The 21,893-nt window shown below is 42.3% G+C and overlaps 2 protein-coding genes across 12 annotated transcripts in view; one reads left to right on the top strand and one right to left on the bottom strand.

Annotated features, from left to right (window-relative positions):
- Positions 1–545: 545 nt before the first annotated feature.
- LOC117539401 (proton myo-inositol cotransporter-like) lies at positions 546–12,735 on the bottom strand. 11 transcript variants are annotated; one of them, XM_034205571.1, is made up of 13 exons: positions 11,683–11,818; positions 10,723–11,198; positions 10,185–10,344; positions 9,535–9,743; positions 9,294–9,402; positions 8,501–8,664; positions 8,296–8,410; positions 7,824–7,949; positions 6,281–6,405; positions 5,275–5,427; positions 3,199–3,374; positions 1,286–1,354; positions 546–1,205 (listed from the first exon to the last, which is right to left on the bottom strand). In XM_034205571.1, exons 1-13 carry the CDS (start codon positions 11,700–11,702, stop codon positions 1,197–1,199), a joined length of 1,911 nt encoding a protein of 636 aa, XP_034061462.1. In that variant the 5' UTR covers positions 11,703–11,818; the 3' UTR covers positions 546–1,196. The 11 variants fall into 11 exon arrangements, with proteins under 11 accessions (XP_034061462.1, XP_034061466.1, XP_034061467.1 ...); XM_034205575.1 differs by lacking the exon at positions 11,683–11,818 and adding an exon at positions 12,587–12,735 and having other exon boundaries at positions 546–1,354; positions 10,766–11,195; XM_034205576.1 differs by lacking the exon at positions 11,683–11,818 and adding an exon at positions 12,587–12,728 and having other exon boundaries at positions 546–1,354; positions 10,766–11,198.
- A 1,584-nt stretch (positions 12,736–14,319) lies between these two features.
- Positions 14,320–21,893, top strand: part of lrrk2 (leucine-rich repeat kinase 2) — a 66,765-nt gene continuing 59,191 nt past the window's right edge. Inside the window, 3 exon segments of the mRNA XM_034205552.1 lie at positions 14,320–14,872; positions 16,525–16,610; positions 20,184–20,293. Of these exon segments, the coding sequence (XP_034061443.1) occupies positions 14,698–14,872; positions 16,525–16,610; positions 20,184–20,293 (371 nt within the window). The 5' untranslated portion in view covers positions 14,320–14,697.

The raw sequence follows: 21,893 nt of genomic DNA, 5'->3' as shown, positions 1-21,893 counted from the left end.
CTTATGGCTCTATCTGCAGCTTTTCCTCAGTCATTTCTTATGATTACATTTTTTCACAGGCCAACAACAGCTTCAACAAAACTATTTCCCTCAAAGAGAAAACCAAACATGCCCTGCTGTTGTGAGAGAAAAAGTTCAGAAGGAAGCATCCATTAAACTCAGGGTGCTGCTCTGTGATGCTAGCTCAGATACTTGGCATCTCATCTTGGGTGCAAGGTCATCAATGTTTGGGCTCAGGCTCTGAGCGGAGGAGACCCTCAGGATGGAGTGAAGGTGTGCGTGCAATATACCGGAGGACCAGATCTAATAGTAATTAGAAATGATCCTGCGGGCCGAAATTAAATCCACCAAGGGCCGGATTTGTTTGACACGTGCTTTAAACCCTGCCTAATATTACTTTCCAACACAGCCACTTTGACATTGTTGTTTGTACTTTGTGGACCCTCAAATGTACACACAATCATTTATACAATATTTAATTACCTTAATGTAAACAATGCATCAAATAGTGAAGTGTTGAATAATATATCACTTCGGCCACAAGGTTTCAAATTGCTTCAATGGGGTTGTTTATTTCCAAAGGTCACATTGATAAACAGGACATTCAATGTAACATTGTGAGCATTTTAAATACAAAATGGAAATGACAAAGTACCAAAGTGAACACATCCAACACACCATTATGTTACATTGATCTATGGCCAATAAAAACGCCAATCTGAAGACACTCATTACCTGAGGATACAAGGTGTTCAAAGGGGCAGTCTGACATTTCCCTTTTTAATTCTCACACAGGCTGGTTTTCAACAAGATGAACAATAATAGCGGCCGGATTACATCACTGCTGTCATATTGTTTACAAGTTTTAACAACGTTTATAACATGATGTTACACAATTACAACGGCAAAATATGTGAGAAGTATCGAAAAATACTTCATTAAGATGTTGGTGCTATTTCCAAGCATCAGAAAACTATCCCCATATGTTTGTAGATTATTATCAATAGTTACAATGAAAATTGTTCTTAAATAAAACACTAAAAGACACAAGAATTGTAATTTCTGACTTGCTTTGCTTTTAAAAGGAAATCTATAATTCAACAATTTAAAATGCAAATAAGACATGAAAGAGTGCAAACAGGAAGTTGTGAATAAAGGTGCTTTGTATAAAGTTGTTCAGGGCTACTTGGTCACCGTTATCTGAGCTGTGAACACAAACACATCGAACATTACATTTGGTACAGAGAGTATTTAAAGCTTGTGCGCACCTTGTTTCAGTACTTACAGTAATAAAGGCTATAGCACGGTCTGACCCCGCCGCTCCGTACTGTGCCGGACTCGTTTCCGGTTGATTCTAGAAATAATTAAGATTTGAGCAACTTGTTCTAGCAATCTGACATTTAAGAAAACATATTTATGATGAAATGAAAAATGAAAAAGACACCCTTTTTTAAAGTGCAATATGTCCCACTGCGCAAAGAATAGCAGCAAATCACGATCAACAATTCCGTTAATAAACAAAAGCACAGGTTAGAATAATAAACCCAGGTTAGTGACTTTAACAGGAGTGTTTTTGGAAGAGTTCAGAATGTATGGCAAAGAAAATTAAGGCAAAAAGGAAAGGATTTTTTTCTCCTCCGTCTGACATCTTCATGAATTTAAAGTAACATCACGGAAGCTAAACAAAACTAACATTCTTGCTGGAAGAAATGGATGAAGTATTTATGTTAAATGTTAAGAATATGAGGACACTTTGCTTAAAGGTAGCGAAGGTAAGAATGGAGAAACCAGCTCGAGTGCGCTAGAATCTGAAAGTACGCAGCCGAAAAAAATCTGCCCCTTCCTTCAGACTTCCTTACAGAGCCCCTCCTCCAACACACACGAACGCGCACATGATCAATGAGGACACGAGATAAGTGCACAGATGGAAGGCTGACAGGCAGGTAGGCCATCCAGTTACTTTAGCCGGGCCGGCTCAGATGATTGGTCGTGCTTTTTACAGCGCCACGGCTTCCACAGGTGATATTTTGTATGGATTTATTGTCAAAGCATTTAATGCAGGGGTGTCAAACTCAATTTCATTGAGAGCCACATTCGCATAAAGGTTGCACTCAAAGGGCCGGTTGTAACTATAATGTATTATATTACATCATTGCCTCTGAATTGGATTATTCTCGGATAGGATAATAACTTATTAATTAACTACGTCTGAAAGCAGAAGTCCAGGGCAAATAATTGCAAGTCTCTTCAGTGGCATGTCACAAAACGAGATGCATTGTGGGACATGTAGTTTATGGACAACATGCTTCTGTAAATCGGCATGTAGCCGTATAATAAACGTATTATATTCTTTGCAAGCTCTTGCGGGGCCACATAAAATCAAGTCGCGGGCCGGATTTGGCCCCTGGGCCTTGAGTTGGACACCCCTGATTTAATGTATTCATTGCTATCGGGATGTTAAGAGCATTCCATGGAATATAACAAAAAGTGTTTCTGAAGTGAATTACCTACCTCACCTTTAAGTACTACATTATTGTCAAAGTCATTACAAGTAAAATACCTAAATTCTAAATCTCACTTGACTAAAAGTACAGTAGTATTGAGCAAATGCAATAAGTTATTTTCCACCACTGCTTGCTGGTATATGCATTTTGAAGTCAAGGAGTACCGACTAGAGATAAATGATTGGACTGAAATCAAGCAAAGCGTTGGCAACAACATCTGGAAATAGAAAGGTCTGGATGCTAAAGAAGGAGCATGAGGAAATAACTCATTCAAAACCAGGTCAAATGGCTTCTAAAATACTCCCAAGTCCAGTTTGTTAAAAAAACATAATCTGTTTGACTTTGACATGTTTTTGGTACCATAACGTTCCTGTGAGATTCACATTAGCCCAGTTCAGATCTACCCCGCTCACCAAACACCTGGAAGGTCTTGCTCCAAAGTTCCTCTTTATGATGATGGGAAACAAGAAGAAGGAAAAAGCAGATCTCAGGCTAGAAACACCGAAGAGAAGATGAGCGAGGGGGAAGTGTCCGATTTAGCCAATCACTGCCTGACAGACTTGTTTGGCTCATTTGATCAGAAGTAACTCGATCCCCTCTCCACCAGTGCACCCAAAGAGAAAGAGGACAGGCTCCCAGTTTACTCTAGATCTGACGCCTCGGTGTCAGAGTGGAGGAAGTTGCTGCCGTTTACCCGGGTGTACTGGACGTTGCTGCTGTCCGTGGGGGGGGCGGAGGCCCCACAGGAGCAGAGTGGACCGGAGAACAGGTGATCCACGTCCTCCAGCTGCATGCCCTTCGTCTCCGGGAGGCAGCCCTGCACGAAGAGGAGCCCCAGCACCACCAGCCCCGAGTACAGGAAGAACGCTCCTAAGGGAGACAGTCACATGTCACCGATTCAGTTGGCCATTTTTAAATCAAATCTATTTGTGTATGCGTGATGTAGTTACGTCTAATCCAAAATACGTCTCCGGAAAGTTTGGTTGACTCTTTACTTAAACAAAAGACATCAGTACAAACACATATTTTCAAAGGTCAAAAAACGATATTGCTATTGTGATTCTTTTCTCCTTCTCACTTCTAATAAGAAGCAGCTGCGATCGTCTATGGCGTCAATAACAAAGGATTACAATGTTCAAATATATCAAATTATATATTTTAAGATATGGCTCCTACACATATATGTTATACTGTTTGTAATACATTGTATTGAACTGATTATTATGACATTCAATGTGAAATGATATTTTAAAAACCATGAAACTTAAAAATGAAAACTGGGGTTATGCATTTCTGTTCATATCAAGTCCCAACGTAATCTCGAAAATGAAATAGAAATGCTGCCAAAGTTACCGATTGCAGTTTGAGCCTGTTTATGATGACACGTTCATTTTCTCTGGGCAGGTCAACATGTGAGTAGTGACTAAATGCTGTTAATGGACAATCATTTCCATCCTTTAGAATTCAATCAAAACTATTTTGTTGTTATACTCTGAAAAGTATACAGTTTGATTTATTCTCACGATGCTCAATCAAAAGCAAACTCGGATGTGTAATCAAAACCCACTTGTTAGTTAAGCTCAACTCCCTCACCACTGCCGTGTTGCTGTGAACAAGAAGACGTTTTTGGATCTGGCAGAAGCAGAAGACTGCCTGTGAAGTAGCAGGAAATACTTTTAATGACAACATATATATCCATCCATCCATCTTCTCCCGCTTATCCGTGGTCGGGTCGCGGGGGTAGCAGTTCCAGCAGAGAGCCCCAAACGTTCCTTTCCCTGGCGACATCAACCAGCTCTGACTGAGGGATCCCAAGGCGCTCCCAGGCCAGCGAAGAGATATAATCCCTCCACCTGGTCCTAGGTCTACCCCTTGGTCTCTTCCCAGCTGGACGTGCCTGGAACACCTCCCTAGGGAGGCGCCCAGGTGGCATCCTAACTAGGTACCCGAACCACCTCAACTGGCTCCTTTCGACGCGAAGGAGGAGCGGCTCAACTCCGAGTCCCTCCCGGATGACTGAACTTCTCACCTTATCCCTAAGGGAGACACCAGCCACCCTGCGGAGAAAACCCATCCCGGCCACTTGTATCCGCGATAACATATATATACCAGAGATTAAACTCTGTGTGTCTTCATGCTTCATCCATTCACAATTCATCCTCTCCGCCCTCCTGTTTTCAGCTGTTAATAGACGCCAACTCTTTTGGTTCAACAAACCACATTTTGCCACAATGTCCATCAGACAACAAGAAACCAAGTACACCTATACATTAGGGTCGATGCACAATCGTTCACATAGTTTAGCCATGGAGGCTCTTTTCCCTTTGCAGTCCCTTGCAGGTTAAGGGTATTATTAAAGGTGCCTCCAACATCTCCAATTTCTGTGTCTTGCTTCCTTCCTCCCTAAATATCTAGAAGGAATCAGCTGTGAGCAACACAGACCAATCTATAGCTCAACTTTCACATTACGTGTTACTTGCTTTTATCCAAAGCGACTTACATACTCAATACTGTGGGCAATCCCCACAGGAGCAATTTGGGGTGAAGTGTCTCAGGGACACAACGACATGCTGACTGCAGTGGGGTTTGAACCTGTGCTCCCCTGATCCCAACACCAACGCACTATCCACTGTGCCACACGCCTCCCTGGACTTTTATTGGACACAACACATTCGGTTCAAATAATTTCAACAGCAAAAAGAGTCCTAATTTTATCCCAAACGCAGTATTTTATTTGAAAAAGGCTCCCCTCACATGTAGCGGGTCTTACCGTAGTAGGTGAGCATCTGAGCGATGTGGAGGAAGGTCAGAGACACCAGAGCGTTGCAGATCCAGTTGACTCCGGCTGAGCAGGCGTTCCCGGTGCTGCGCGCCCACATCGGGTAGATCTCAGAGTTTATGGTCCAAGGCATGGGGCCCATACCTGACACAGAGGCAATGCATTATGTTTACAAAATGTATATGAACATAAAAACAATGACTAACAATGTGCTCGATACAGAAGCCATGTTTAGGGTTGTCAACATGCTGCATAAAGGATACAAGAACTACAGCAGATGGCTCAGTCAGTAGGGGCTTGGACTGGGAGCCGTAGGGTCGCCGGTTCAAGTCCCAATAGACCTAAATATGGAGTGTGGACTGCTACTTGGAGAGGTCCCAGTTCACCTCCTGCCCTGCCGTGGTGCCCTTGAGCAAGGCACCGGACACCCCCCTTCCCCCCCCACTCCTATTGCTCCCCGGGCGCTGTACAATAGCTGCCCACTGCTCCTAGTACTCCTGGTACTAGGATGGGTTAAAAGCAGAGAACACATGTCACTGTGTGCTCTGCATGTGAGACCATTAGGGCTGCTCGATTATGGCAAAAATCATTATCACGATTATTTTGGTCAATAATTGATATCACGATTATTAAAAACGATTATCCATTTACTTTGAAAACATCCATTTATTGAAAAAAAAAAGTGAACCATATGTTTTTAAGAGTTGATTAACCTGAACTTTAAGTATAATTCAACTGAAAAAACAATAAAAAAATTGTTATCGTTATCATAAAAATAATCGTTTTATTTCGATTACGTTGTTTTCGTAATTGTTGCAAGCCAAAATCGTAATCGCGATTAAAATACGATTAATTGCACAGCCCTAGTGACCATTAAAGAGGGTTTCAGCCCTCCCATTCTATTCTAGATGGCTCCGGTTGTAGTAAGATCGAATCTGTAATTCAAAACAAGACTATAAGATGTGAGACGAAAAACAATGATGAAGTCTCTTCAGACCTGGAGCAAAGGAAGCCAGGTAGAGGATGAGGCTCAGCAGGACGATCCAGGAGTAAGGGGTCGGACAGTAGTTGTAGGCCCAGAGCGAACTGTCGGGTAACTCCTGTCCCGTCTGGTTGTAACAACTGGATGAAAGAAAGAAAGAAACGAGAGAAGTGTTGCTGATTCTCCTCCAGCAGAAGAGACCAGGGCTGCAGGCCATTCTATGTGCTTTATTTTGAAAATACCAAAGCACCAAGAGGTTCTTACTACTTTGTCCTCAACCTTTAGTGCTAAAAGAGGATTAGTACTTGCCTTTGCTTTTAATAACGGCTATTTGTATGCTATTTCATATGAAAAGCAATCTAAATGCAATGCAGACCACTTTAGGCATATGTGATGACAATGATTACATTACATTTTAATGTTAGCTGACGCTTTTATCCTAAGCAACTTACATAAAGATACACACTAAAACAGCATTTATCCTGCACGTACATTAGCATTCATTAAGCCAGATTCTATGAGCTGCTATACACAGGGATGCAAACTCATCAGGTATGAAAAAGGTGACAAGGATCCGGGCCCCCGAATATTGGCTTTAAAATGAGGAACAGGTGATTTTACTCAAGTACAAGATCTGAGTACTTCTACTTTTACTCAAGTACAAGATCTGAGTACTTCTACTTTTACTCAAGTACAAGATCTGAGTACTTCTACTTTTACTCAAGTACAAGATCTGAGTACTTCTACTTTCACTCAAGTACAAGATCTGAGTACTTCTACTTTCACTCAAGTACAAGATCTGAGTACTTCTACTTTTACTCAAGTACAAGATCTGAGTACTTCTAGTTTTACTCAAGTACAAGACCTGAGTACTTCTACTTTTACTCAAGTACAAGATCTGAGTACTTCTACTTTTACTCAAGTACAAGATCTGAGTACTTCTACTTTTACTCAAGTACAAGATCTGAGTACTTCTACTTTTACTCTAGTACAAGATCTGAGTACTTCTACTTTCACTCAAGAACAAGATCTGAGTACTTCTACTTTTACTCAAGTACAAGATCTGAGTACTTCTACTTTTACTCAAGTACAAGATCTGAGTACTTCTACTTTCACTCAAGAACAAGATCTGAGTACTTCTACTTTTACTCAAGCTGCTGAAGTTAGACCCTCATCGTGAAGCAGCAGAGTTCAGCCGACAGGCAGGAAGACTCGAGCACACAGCTCGCGCCCATTAAAATATATAAAAAAATAACACCATGCTCGCGGGTCCCAGACCTCCCCCCCCCATACCCCAAAAATATTTGTATTGCAGATCCACATGAATAACACAAACGACCTATTTTGGATTCAAAACGGCGAATTTCGCCGAAAGGGACAAGCATCCCTGTATACATCGAAATTGGCCATTTTGTATTGGCCACGGTGCGGTCGAAACAAAGGTTGTGATGAGAGCTGTTAAGTGTTTGTACTGTGACACTCCTTTCTGCATACCAACTATTTGTCATACTCTCATTTAGTATCCTTCACACAACCACACAGTAAGCCGATGCCTGACCTTCCCCACGCAGCGTGATCTGTGGACGCCGCACTGACAGGAACACAGGAGGAGTCGTACACAGCGGTGCCGTTTTCACGATAACAGAATCCACAGTCTGGATCCAACATGCAGGATTCACAGGACCTGAGCAACAGACAAGCACAGGTCTGTCAGCAAATGATCAAGATTGTAAGATGCAGGACGAGCAATAAGAAGGGTGAAATGACTGCACCAGTGAACACAGACACACCTCAAGGAGTCAAATATGCTCGATGTGATGGCACTTTGGAAAGTCCAATATTTGTTTAATTGACACAGGACTCATGCAGAGATGGAAACTCCCACTGGAAATGTTGGGATCCAGAAAAAGACAATATGTACTGTCACTATGATGTTTAGTATACTGATAGTATACAGGAAAGAAGGTTGGGATTGAACACTAGTATCTCACATGTATTGTTGATAATGAAAGTTAGGAGTGTCGTCTCACCCATAAAGTGTGCATGTTAAGTTTTGGGGGTCGACCGGGTGAAGGGTGATGGGCGGAGAATACTGAGCAGACATTAAAAACCCAAAGGCCAACACAGTCAGACTCAGACCGGTACCTGCATCGGAGAAAATAAAAACAAGAAATAATGTTGTCTGTAGAAATCAAATAATTAAATTCTGCAGGACTTCCGGGACAAATCACAAACCTAGAAGACTGCCCAGCGTCAGCTTCCTGCGGCCCACCCTCTCCACCAGCCACACTCCGAACATGGTGAACACAAAGTTTGTGGCAGAAGTTGCAGAAGACAACCAGATCGCCCGCTTAATGTCCCGCACCCCCGCCATCTGCAGAATAGTTGCACTGTAGTACCTGGATATGGGAGGGGAGATGAAAGAAAAGCCAGATCTATTAATATTTCGACACGAATCCAACTGAACACTTTTTTTCTGTTCCCACTGAGACACAAAGACTCAGATTTATCAATTGAGCGGGAAAAAATACAACAAACATTTTTATTTTTCAATTTAGACCTTACTTTGACTATTTATTATTGATTTGACTAGCTGCCTTATCAACACTTGTATATGTTTTTTCTGTAATGTAATTTTATATCATGGATTTGTACTTATTTGATTTTTTAACTATTATTGGTGCCTTTTATTTGATGTGTTAGTCTACTCATTTTATTTGCACTACACCTTTGTTGTTGTAACAATACATTTGAAAAACAGGAATCTTGTATTGGTCCCACAATGGAAACATGTACAGCCTCACAAGAGGCAAAGGTACAGTGCAGATACAATTCAAATACAAAATATACTGAAAAAGTAACAATCATAAAAGAGGCGAGCACACGTTAATATAATACAAATCAAATAAGTTCCAACCACGGTAAGAAAAAAGGAAGCAGCAGGATTTCTGAATGAGGATGCTACTAGGCAGGGAGAAGATCATTCATAATCATACAGTCGCTATTACAAGAGGAACAGACGACCTACATGACGGTGTTTACTCCCGACAGCTGCTGGAACATCTGGAGGCCGCAGCCGACGAAGAGAGCCCGTCGAGTCGGACCGTATTTAAGCATTCGCAAAATAACAATCCCTCCTGTAAGGACACAAAGTCTCTGATAAACATTCAACTCATGTCATTCCTTTTTGTGTTAATGTCACTCTGTACACAAGTAGACAACACTCGCAGCTTTAATCTTTTTTTTCAGGTTTCGCAAAAATCGTTCACCTCCGCCCGACTCCTTCTCCTCGTCCTCGATGCTGCTCCTGATGGAGTCGTACTCCTCGTCGACGTTCTGGCCGCCTCGGATGCGGCTCAGAGCGTGCCGGGCCTCTTGGCTCCGCCCCTTTTGGAGGAGCCAGCGGGGGCTCTCCGGCAGGAAGAGGAAGCCGCAAAACTGCAGCACTGCTGGGACAACGGACAGACCTAGCATGTACCTGTGAGATGGAGAGGAGGAGGTGAAGAAATGCTGGAGGAAGCAGGCCCGTGCTGTAACACCAAACACTGAGTTTCAGCTTTATATTCTGATATTAAATAACAAACACTTCACCTGTGGATCTGATACCGTCGTGACATTTAAATGACAGATGTTGGAGGCTACAAAAAAACATGGTGAGATCTTTGTAACACTCGGGCTTCTATTGGCTTGCACTCCAACACATTGTACATGATAGGCTACAGGGCAGGACATCTCTAAGCGGTTGACCAATCACAACAGAGCTGGCCAGCTAACCAATCAGAGCAGACTGGGCTCTGGTTTCAGACAGAGGGTGAAAGGAGGTGCAGCAGCACAGGCAGTATGAGAACAGTAAAGAGCTTTTTGAATGTCAAACTACAGTGAACGACTGTTGTGGAAATGTACCGGCAGAGAAACGTACCTCCAGCCGCCGTGACTCATGTAGCTGAACGCTCCATCGATCACCGTGGCGATGAACTGTCCGCCGGTAATGAAGAGGTTGTTGATGGTGACCAGCTGACCTCTCAGGTGAGGGGGGGAAACCTCAGCGATGTATACAGGAACTGTCATAGAGGCAATGCCTGATGGGAGAACCAGAAAGGGTTTTATTTTTGATACACCCACAAACATTTCCCAAAACATTATTCAATTCATTTGTTGTTGGGACATTAGGTTCTACTTTTCCGTTTAGTCCGGTTCTTCTTTCAGGCAAATACAATCCAATAGTAGTGCTGGACAAATAAATACAACTAGAATCACCACGTTGCACTTTGGAGCTCCTCTAGCTGTAGTTACTTTGCAGATTTAGTGAATACGTTTTGCACTGCAGTATTTCTGATTTGACTTAGTAGTGGAAAAGGGATTTGGACATTTTGGGGTGGGAAAAGTGTGTAACGGTGTCAATTACCTGGATGAATAAGGTGTTAATGTATCAAAATGACATGCTTTCACCAACGCACCTATGCCCAAACCAATTATGACTCTTCCCACTAGAAGAACCACCTTGTCGGGGGCTAAACTCAGGATGATGCCTCCAATGGTGAAGATGAAACTGGCCAACAGGATGCAAACCCTGCGGCCCAGCCAGCCGTTCAAGGAGCCTCCCGCCAGGGCGGAGAAGGCTGCGGCCCAAACAGTGCTGGACACCAGCAGCTCCTGCCACAGAGAGCTCAGGTTCATCTCCTTCTTCAGGAGCAGCATGGCCCCGGAGACCACCCCGGTGTCGTACCCGAAGAGAAACCCCCCCAGGCCAGAGAACAGCGCCAACATATAGACGAAGCATGGCTTGGAGTCGTTTTGGTCCAGGAGATGCCCACCAGTGGAGGATGGAGGCCCGATGAGGCTCTGGTCTCCATCATCCCCTGCTTTCTGTCTGCTTCTCCCCATATGGCCGTTCATGTACTTCAGGCTGTATTCATCCTGGCTGCGGCTGCTGCTGGTGGACATAAGGTGAAAGTTAGTTTATTTATAAAGCACATTTCAGACACAAAGGCAATTCAAAGTGCTTTACATAGGCAACAACACATAACAATTAAAACAAAGTCAATTTAACAGAAAGACAATTCATAAAAGAGATAGAAATGTGTTGAAAAGAGACATTGTAAATACACATAATTGCTGAAAGAAGTGCAATGTTAAAACATAGTTAAATGACCTCTGGAAAAGCAGCATTAAAGAGCAAGGTTTTCAGCCCTCAGATTCTCATGAAGTAGAGGAACGTAGAGGAAACAATGAGGTCATTTGCCAGCAAATGAAAAACTCCCTCAACACAGAGCAGGGTTGAGAAGAAGTTGCCCCAAACAAAAGAAGGTAGTAAGGCTGCATTTTTCGGAATAGCAGACGTCCAAGAACAGGAAGCAGCCAAAACGTCGAGATTTAAACAGCTATATCTGCTCCATACATATCGTTTCCTTACAAACCATTGTTTTTTAATGTGCATACGGCTATATTATACAGCAACGCTGATGAACGGTTAACTTTAATGACTCCAAAATGACTAAAAACTATGTTTTAATAACCGAAAGCGCTACAGCGCTGCAACGGGAGCCGCCATTTTTAATGTTTACACTGACGTCACATGGCGTGAGTCACCTGATCTGACCCGCAGCAAAAAGAGGCAGAAATTAAACGTTTTCCAACTATTTGTAATTTAAAAAATCCAACAATTAGGTGTATTCATAAATAAAAGGAGTCTTGCACATTCCGAAATATTTTAATTATTTAAGAAAACGTTTTTTTAGCAACCAATTTAGTTTCTATGTATTTCAAACACTTCCTTTAAACTGCTTAGTGCTGCTGCTGCTGCTTACTAAAATGATATATTATTTTTGTAAATCGTTGTTTATCGGCAATGATGTTAAAACATATATTCAGATAGTTGTCCATGTCCTTGGTAACTAGTGTTAACAATGTATATCCGTCTAAAAAAAATTGTAATGTCTACCGAAACTACAAATCACGTAAACATAATTAGTAATTGACCTAGCTGCTTAAATGAATCATACACACAGGTATTTCCAGTTTTACATGGACAGTTGTCATTTTGGGCGTGTGGTGAGAATATGTCAAAAGCCAATTGTAGTTTCTGAGAATGCATTGGAGCGGTATGTAGCCTATTGATTTATTAATAGAGACTCAAAGTGCAATAAACTACAGGCTGAGCTTAAAAGTTAAAATCCACAGCATGTCACACAAATTCAATTCACACAGGCTAGATGTAAGCTGGCGAATAACATATCACTTAAGACAAGGTAAACTATTACACGCCAACATCACACAAAACAACCAGCTGAACACATCTGTGCAAAATAAACCCAACTTTACCTGTAAAAAGCTTATTCTGGTGCAGTGCATTTGGCGTTCTCTTCAACAATAGGGAAGTTTGGCTGATCATATGATCATGTCGCAAAGGTAACCGCCCATTTACATTATAATGAACCAAGACTAGCCTCCGGTGATCCTCTCATAGCACACAGCTATTTATCTTCGAGCCTTGTCAAACATCAGGAATTTACATTGATCGTTTTACGTCTGTCCGTCCTGGGAGAGGGATCCCTCCTCTGTTGCTCTCCCTGAGGTTTCTCCCATTTTTCCCTTTAAACTGTGGGTTTTCTCCGGAAGTTTTTCCTTGTACGATGTGAGGGTCTAAGGACAGAGGGTGTCGTATTGTCATACTGATATTTTGTACAAACTGTAAAGTCCACTGAGACAAACGTAACATTTGTGATATTGGGCTATATAAATAAACATTGATTGATTGATTGATTGATCGGAATATATCAGGGAAATAAAGAGTGAACAAAGTGTCCCATCCTATTTTCATGCCAGTTGTTTCTTATTCGCCTTCAAAACTAAATGATAATGAATGGTGGATGATTTAGCAAACTAATAGCATAGATTTCATTTTATATTGTTTTAAGATCATCTGGACTATTTGTCTTTTTATTTAGATACTTTATAAGATATTTTGGTTGCATTTTCTACCCCAAAATAGGATATTGCAATTTTCCATTTAAAATTTACATGGGTTTAAATATTTAGACATTGTAATATAATACAATTCCTCAATCCATATCTTTCACAATTTGGTAATTGGTTTATTTTCAATTCTTACACAAATGAAGTATAAATCTGACTCAGTTTGACACGTGGTAATATTAGTATAGCTTCCATGCTGTGTACCGTAAATACAGTAATAGATGCGCAGATGAACCCCAAGTTGATGGTGGCGGCAGAAGAACAGACATAATCATTAAATAAATCACATTTTTGTCAGAGTATGCCGAATTTAAACATACCTTAAAATAAGTAATTCCACTTTTTGATATGTTCTGTACCAGCTAAGTATCCTTGCCTATTTAGAATCAAACATTACAAATTTGATTTTTTAAATGGAATACGGCGTGAATCAGTGCTGCTCGCCTCTGCTTTTTAAATCGGTAAATCAGTGACTGACGTCAGACACCGGGGCGGGAGTGAAGCTGTCAAATTACATTCCATTTAATTTGATTTAAAAACGATTCGGCGGTATTATATTATCAACGTACAAACTTTACCGACAGAAAAACGTCCATTGAGTTACAGTCAAACGAATTTCTGATACCATTACGGATTTATAAAGAGAACTGGACACAGCGTTCATTCCTATGAGAGTTGCTCAGTGGCGCATGAAGCCCAAAACAGAGCGACTGCATATTCAAAAAGTACCCGTTTATGGGCCCACAGAGCATGCGCAGTTGAGTTGGAGAAAAATAACTAGATTCAGCTTTTAGAGCATTTTACAATTTTAAAACCCTGATTAGTTAAATAAGGGCTATACAAGTGTTGATGCTGGGTAGTTTATTTGGCTACAAATTAATATATACGCTGATTTACAGACTTCTCTTTCCCAATGTAAGTCGATGGGAAAACGTATTTTGATCACAAATAACGCCACGGAAGCTGTCGTACCACCATTTGGCCACTACGGCCATTCATAAAAATCAGCTTCAACTGCCAGCGCACTTCCTGTAGGCTCGGATACCGACCCCATTGTTTACTTCCAGTTTCCTCTTTACAACGGGAAGTTTTTTCCGGCCCGCAGACCGTAGTCATATGATGTGACCATAAGGAAGGAGGAACACGGCTGCCGGAGAGGAACTGCTAGTTTTTCCCGCAGAAAACCACAGAAAGTAAAAAAACTCCGACAAAAGAGGAACATTTCACTGCCAGAAGAAAGTTTGCATAGGACGGTGATGTCAGGATCGAAACTCATTCACACTGACAGCTTCTCTATTTGTGACTGTCACTCAGCCGGATTGTAGCTAGTGTAATATTATGTAATATAGCTATTATTTAGCAATGTGATTTATTTTTTGGAGTCACTTTTACTCGTTTTTTCTCACGCAATGCCGCAGCAATGCTCAAATCACAGCTGTTCTGAGGGATTCACCTAAATGCAAACTTGTCAGCTGGAAACGTGTTTTTTAAAGACCATGGTTAACCAGGAGGAGTTGGAAGAAAGGTTGAAGAAACTTGTGGTGAGGCTGAAAATCCCACAAGAAGACAGACAAGTGTGCACGCTGGTTCAGATCATCCAGGATCTGCTTTTCCTGGCGCATACCGACAATGGTAGGAAACTGTCTCTTCCTGCATGTGTGCATCATGTTGCTGCTCATACAAATACATGGTTTCCTCTGGACATGTTGTTGGACTTGTTTCAGCCTTTGGTTCAACACGTACTTCTTTACTGAAGTGTTACTAATATAAATTAACTCAGATCTTGTACTCGAGTAAAAGTAGAAGCACCACAGTGTTGGAATACTCTGTTATAAGTAAAAGTCCTGCAATCAAAAGGTCAAGTAAAAGTATTAGTTTCAAAGAATACTCAAAGTACCAAAAGTAGTCATCGTGCAGATTGGTCCATTCCAGAATAATATATATGATATGTTTTATGATTATTGATCATTAAAGTGTTATCAAAGCTGGTAAAGGTGCAGCTAGTTTGTGAATGTACTCCAGGTGTAACTAAAGTCTGATTTAAGAGTTGATTATATTTCATATCATTAATCCACATCTGTAACACATTTTGTGGAGTAAAAGTACACGATTAACCTCTGAGTTGTAGATGAGTAGAAGTACAACACATTACAATACTCAGTTAAAGTACTAGTATCTCCAAATTGTACTTGAGTAAATCTACTAAGTTACATTGCATGTGCATAATGCTGCTGATCATAAAAGCCATGGTTTTCTTTGTTCATGTTGTTGGACTTGTTTCAGTCTCTGAACACGTTTTCAGATCCTTTACTGAAGTGTTACTAATATAAATAACAATGACTTTATTATATGACACACCAATACAAGGTCCATAGCGAGAAATAGTGATACCACAGTGTAAAATACTCCATAGCTACAGTAAGTATTGCAGTTTAATTTAGGCTAAAATCAGCATGATATAGTTATACTTAAAATATAAAATGTATGTAGAAAATTGCTGTCATTTTGATAATTATGTATAGTGCATTAACATGATAGCATTATTTTAATACTGCAGTCTGTGTAGCTCTTTTTATAATCAAACATGAATTTAAATGGCACCTTTTCTAGACGTGCACAATGACAACAAGATAACCATAATACATGTTAGTTGATCATACGTTTTCTTTGTAAAAGCCTTATCTGTCGAGTAACTACTGCAATTAAAGGAGAATAAAGTACCGTACAGAATGTTCTTGTTAAAGCTGACGCAAATTGTTGCACGAAATAGAAAGACTTATGCACAACACTTGTTCTTTGTTATTGTAGTATCCACCACACTGCTTTCGAGTGACTTTGTGTGGTCTGAACAGTTCTTCGTGTCAGTCTCGGTTCCTTATGCATATTTATCGTACTTGTCCTATAATCTTATTCTACGGTACTTTTACATTTAACACATATTTACAGTAGCTAGTGTGCAGATAGAGATAAGCCCCATACTCTAGGGACATGGATGAATTGCTGTATTTCAATGGTTTAATCCAACAGAGCAACATCTGCTTTTAATCGTAAGATAGTACACAAATGTATCATCATGCATGTTTTATAGTTCACTGTTCTGATAATATGGATGTGCTTTTGTGTATTTGAAGGTCTGTATTTGAATACCGAACGTCTCATCGATCCTCGTTATTGGTAGACTATTCTCCAAGACTTGTGATGTAATGTATATATCACAAGGCGTGTGAAGGACTGTCCGTTATTCAAAGCTAACTCATCACATCCTTTCTTCCCATCTGTTGCAGCAGCTGAACTGTTTGAAGGGAAAAGCGTCCATGCCCCCCTCATGCTGGTGCTCTCGTCCTACAGCAGCAGCAAGGGGGTCCAGCAGGTACCTCACACAACTCTGATTGTGTGCTTTACTTTCCCTTTGCATCAGATGTGTGCTATCAAGCCATCTTGGACTTAAACAGATAACACACGCACACTTCAAACGGTGTCTTTAAAGCCAGATTTAAAAGGCCAAAATGAAACCATAGTATTCTATCTTAAACGAGACACACATATGTACAGTTAGTACAACAGCATCACCTGCTTACTATAAAAGTAACCCACAGCTGAAAGGCTCACACCTGATACAGCATGTGTATGGCGTCTCGTGACTGCACCTTATCACAGTGACAATGTGTCAATGTGACACTAACGAAAGTGAGATTATGATCAGTCAGTCATAACAGAGTAAAACATCATCTGTAGTATTCAAATGTTTCCCCATAAGAGCTGTAGGCAGTCTGTTGGGCAGTAAATATGGTTTAAACCAGATGTCCTACAAAATCCTCCTCCTTACCTACAAATCCCTCCATGCCCTTGCCCCCCAGTACCTATCGGACATCCTTCACCCACATGCCCCACCCCGGAACCTGCGGTCCTCAGACTCTGGCCTGCTTACCACCCCCCGCACCAAACTGCGAACCTACGGGGACAGAGCCTTCAGTGTGGCAGCCCCCACCCTCTGGAACGCTCTCCCTGCGGAGATACGCAACATCCCCACACTTGAAGCCTTCAAAAGGGCCCTCAAGTCCCATCTGTTTGCCAAGGCTTTCGGCCCCTAAATCGATCTGTTGTTCTGTTTGTCTGTCTTTTGTTTTGTTATGTTTGTCTTTGCACTATTACTTGTGAAGCGACCTTGGGTCCCCTGAAAGGCGCTATAGAAATCGAAGCTATTATTATTATTATTATTATTACAGTGTACAGAGTCTAGACTCTATATGCAAGTCATTGAAATATGATATATTAGGTAAATAGATGCTCGCCGCTGCAGTAGAGGTCCTCCATGGATGGCAGCTGTTATGGAAATCTTAGACCCAGTCAATACTGTGGAGATACACAAGTCGGAAAGATCAACAATAAATGGTGAAACAGACAGAGTTGTCTTTCTGGTTATTTATTTGAAGCTTCAAAGACACAGGTCTCACAGAGTATAGGATAGTCTGCAGGAGTGTGCGCAATAGTGACAAAATAGCAAAGCTTATATACAAGAAAGGGCGGGCAGACAGAGTTTGCTCAGACATCTGCTTTCACACGGTCTCATATTGTTATGGAAGTTCAAACTTTGTGTGAAGAGGAGTAGTTTCAACATAGTCTGCCAAATCAGCTCTGTGGCCTTGAAGCGCTTGGGAATAAAAACCCTCATTAGAGTATGAAGAGAAAACAGCACATATCAGGAAATGGTATAGTTGTTTTAGACAATGCTTTTAGAAGCATTTGGTTTTAGCATATAAGGTAAGATAAAGAAATTGCCACTACACAGCTCCGTCCTGGTAATGTTCTGTGCAGTTTCCACCACCCTCTGTAAAGCCTTACGGTTGAGGGCGGTGCAGCTGCCGTACCAGGCCGTGATGCAGCAAGTCAGGATACTCTCTCTGGTGCACCTGTAGAAGGTCAGGATGCTCTCTATGGAGCACCTGTAGAAGGTCAGGATGCTCTCTATGGTGCACCTGTAGAAGGTCAGGATGCTCTCTATGGTGCACCTGTAGAAGGTCAGGATGCTCTCTATGGTGCACCTGTAGAAGGTCAGGATGCTCTCTATGGTGCACCTGTAGAAGGTCAGGATGCTCTCTATGGTGCACCTGTAGAAGGTCAGGATGCTCTCTATGGAGCACCTGTAGAAGGTCAGGATGCTCTCTATGGAGCACCTGTAGAAGGTCAGGATGCTCTCTATGGAGCACCTGTAGAAGGTCAGGATGCTCTCTATGGTGCACCTGTAGAAGGTCAGGATGCTCTCTATGGTGCACCTGTAGAAGGTCAGGATGCTCTCTATGGTGCACCTGAAGGAGGTCAGGACCCTCTCTATGATGCACCTGTAGAAGGTCAGGATGCTCTCCATGGAGCACCTGTAGAAGGTCAGGATGCTCTCTCTGGTGCACCTGTAGAAGGTCAGGATGCTCTCCATGGAGCACCTGTAGAAGGTCAGGATGCTCTCTATGGTGCACCTGTAGAAGGTCAGGATGCTCTCTATGGTGCACCTGTAGAAGGTCAGGATGCTCTCTATGGTGCACCTGTAGAAGGTCAGGATGCTCTCTATGGTGCACCTGTAGAAGGTCAGGATGCTCTCTATGGTGCACCTGTAGAAGGTCAGGATCCTCTCTCTGGTGCACCTGTAGAAGGTCAGGATGCTCTCTATGGTGCACCTGTAGAAGGTCAGGATGCTCTCTATGGAGCACCTGTAGAAGGTCAGGATGCTCTCTATGGAGCACCTGTAGAAGGTCAGGATGCTCTCTATGGAGCACCTGTAGAAGGTCAGGATGCTCTCTATGGTGCACCTGTAGAAGGTCAGGATCCTCTCTATGGTGCACCTGTAGAAGGTCAGGATCCTCTCTCTGGTGCACCTGTAGAAGGTCAGGATCCTCTCTAGCACCTGTAGAAGGTCAGGATCCTCTCTATGGAGCACCTGTAGAAGGTCAGGATGCTCTCTATGGTGCACCTGTAGAAGGTCAGGATCCTCTCTATGGTGCACCTGTAGAAGGTCAGGATCCTCTCTCTGGTGCACCTGTAGAAGGTCAGGATCCTCTCTAGCACCTGTAGAAGGTCAGGATCCTCTCTATGGAGCACCTGTAGAAGGTCAGGATCCTCTCTCTGGTGCACCTGTAGAAGGTCAGGATCCTCTCTAGCACCTGTAGAAGGTCAGGATCCTCTCTAGCACCTGTAGAAGGTCAGGATCCTCTCTAGCACCTGTAGAAGGTCAGGATGCTCTCTATGGTGCACCTGTAGAAGGTCAGGATCCTCTCTCTGGTGCACCTGTAGAAGGTCAGGATCCTCTCTAGCACCTGTAGAAGGTCAGGATCCTCTCTAGCACCTGTAGGAGGTCAGGATGCTCTCTATGCACCTGTAGACGTTGCAGAGTATCCTGGAGTCCATGCTTTACAACTTTACATTTGTAAAGACACAACAAATATTACATAGTCTCTATCGCACTCACATTTATAAAGCATAGATCAACACACAAATACTTGTATATGTTTATCAGCACAACTATAACATTACAATGAATTAACAGTCAAACAAATGTTGAGTTAAGAATGGTTTCTCCAAATCTATATGTTGAGACATTGTTGTTTGATACCTCTTTTAACGTGCAACCCATTCATGCATGATTTTGTCTCTTACTGTTCAGCAGTTTGCTTTACATCAAGTAAAATGATCCTGCCTTAATAGTTTTCTGTCAGATGAATACAAGAGCTCATTGATTTTGGCTTTGCTACCGTGGAGTCAAACACGTTTTGCACCTTTGTGTCCTCAGGTGGAAAATGGCCTGAGCATAATACAAGTAAATATAGACATTGAACACAGTGAACAAATAGAATAGATTTCAGTTCGAAATTCAAGGTTTTTACTACATCTGTCTTTTTCTTATTCCGACAGTTTGACTGCTTGAGTGTGTGACGGTGTGATTTCCTCCCCACAGGTGGGATGGTCATTGCTGTGCCGGCTGATTGAAATCTGCCCCGACACTCTGGAGCAGCTGACAAGACCTCTGCAGGCCGCCATGGAGTGGGAGGTCCTGGGAGTGCACCAGTAAGTCAAGATATTCGTACTGATGGTGCATTCGTTCTCCCTCAAAGCATCGCTGTAGCTCGGTACAACCTCACATAACGTTTAGCATGGCTGTAAACTCGTTGGTTGCGTTCCACTTCTCTTATTTTTCATTTCCTCGCTCCTCGGGCTCGGTGTCACCGGAAGTTGATTTGTCTGCGCCATCTTGAGTAGCGTCCCAGTGGCCTTATTTGTGCCGGAGGACCGAGGAGCGATAATCGAGGAACTACCGGACCATCCTCCGGTGAAACCCTCAGACACTCGCCCCGGCCCCTTACTGTGTATCGCTCACTGATTGGACGATGCAGCGCATGCACCGATCTGGCTGCTGTCAGACGATCAGCTGTGCGGCGTCATCACAAACGGACGTCGCTTCACGTGACGCTCCGGAGGAAAGGACGTCCCATTGCTCTTAAAACTCATTTCCCTGCTTCTCGTGGTTTCCTTGCGTCCCTCCGTGCTTCCCTGGTGGGAGGGACTAGACGACGCAAGTGAGGGACGCAAGGAATCCATTTAACCGAAGTGAAACGCACCCTACGTCTTGTTACTTTAGACATGAGTCACATCCTCATAAACATGGTTAGTGTTCCAAATAGAAGTGAGAATAATAGTGAAAGTTTTGAGAGTTGCCTAACATTTGGAAATACAGTTTCATTAATCATATAATAATATATATAATGTGAGTTTTTTTTATTTGAAGGTTTATTAGAATATGTGTATCGGTAAATATTTATAGTAGACCATTTTAAATCCAACTTTGTGTCATCAATACCATCATCATGAGTGTCCAGATGACCTTAATAGATGTTGACTTTAAGAAAATCTGGGTACAAATGATATGTACACAATTTTCAGTTCCTGTTCATCGCACAGAATCAGCTGTGGTTATATTACAGAACACAATGTCAGTTTGACCTGATATTGTCTTTTCCCTATTCACCTTTTCAGTCCCTTTTTGTATCGCTGTCTAACATTTCCTCTAAATCACTTTGTATTTCACCAAGCTGTTCCAAGAAGTGTGCTCGGATTAATAGAGGCTGTAGAATACTTTTTGAGCCTAATGACATGCAGAGCTTTAAAGGTCCCATGTCATGGCCATTTCTACTGAACATATTTCCATTGTTGAGGTCTACTAGAATAGATTTATGTTGTGCAATGTTCCAAACTCCCATTGGTTTCTCATACAGCATCTCTGTATAGTATGTGTATTCACTCTCTGTCCTAAACGGCTTGTTGGAGCTCCTGCCCCCCCCCTCCCTGTGAGCCCAATGTGCTCTGATTGGTCGGGGCGTTGCGAGGCTCGCTGCTCAGTGCGCTGGCTTACTGGTGTGGTTTCCGGGTCGGCGATACAGCGGGACAGCGCGAAACTCATCCTGAGCACACAAACACTCACAGCCGAAGTGAAAACAATAAGTGTGGCTTGATATTGAGAAAGAAAAAGGTTTATAACGCTGTGAGAATGGGTCTGGGTCTGCGGAGAGCATTTCTCCGCCATCGCAACTCGTCTATTACCAACCAGGGAGCTCTATGCAAGTCAATGGGACTCCCTGTTAGTTGAAAATGTACGCTAAAGGTCCTGGTG

Source organism: Gymnodraco acuticeps, unplaced genomic scaffold, assembly GCF_902827175.1.
Source record: "Gymnodraco acuticeps unplaced genomic scaffold, fGymAcu1.1, whole genome shotgun sequence".
Lineage (NCBI taxonomy): Eukaryota > Metazoa > Chordata > Actinopteri > Perciformes > Bathydraconidae > Gymnodraco > Gymnodraco acuticeps.
The sequence above is the reverse complement of the archived record's forward strand: the minus strand, read 5'-3'. Positions and strand labels throughout refer to the sequence as shown.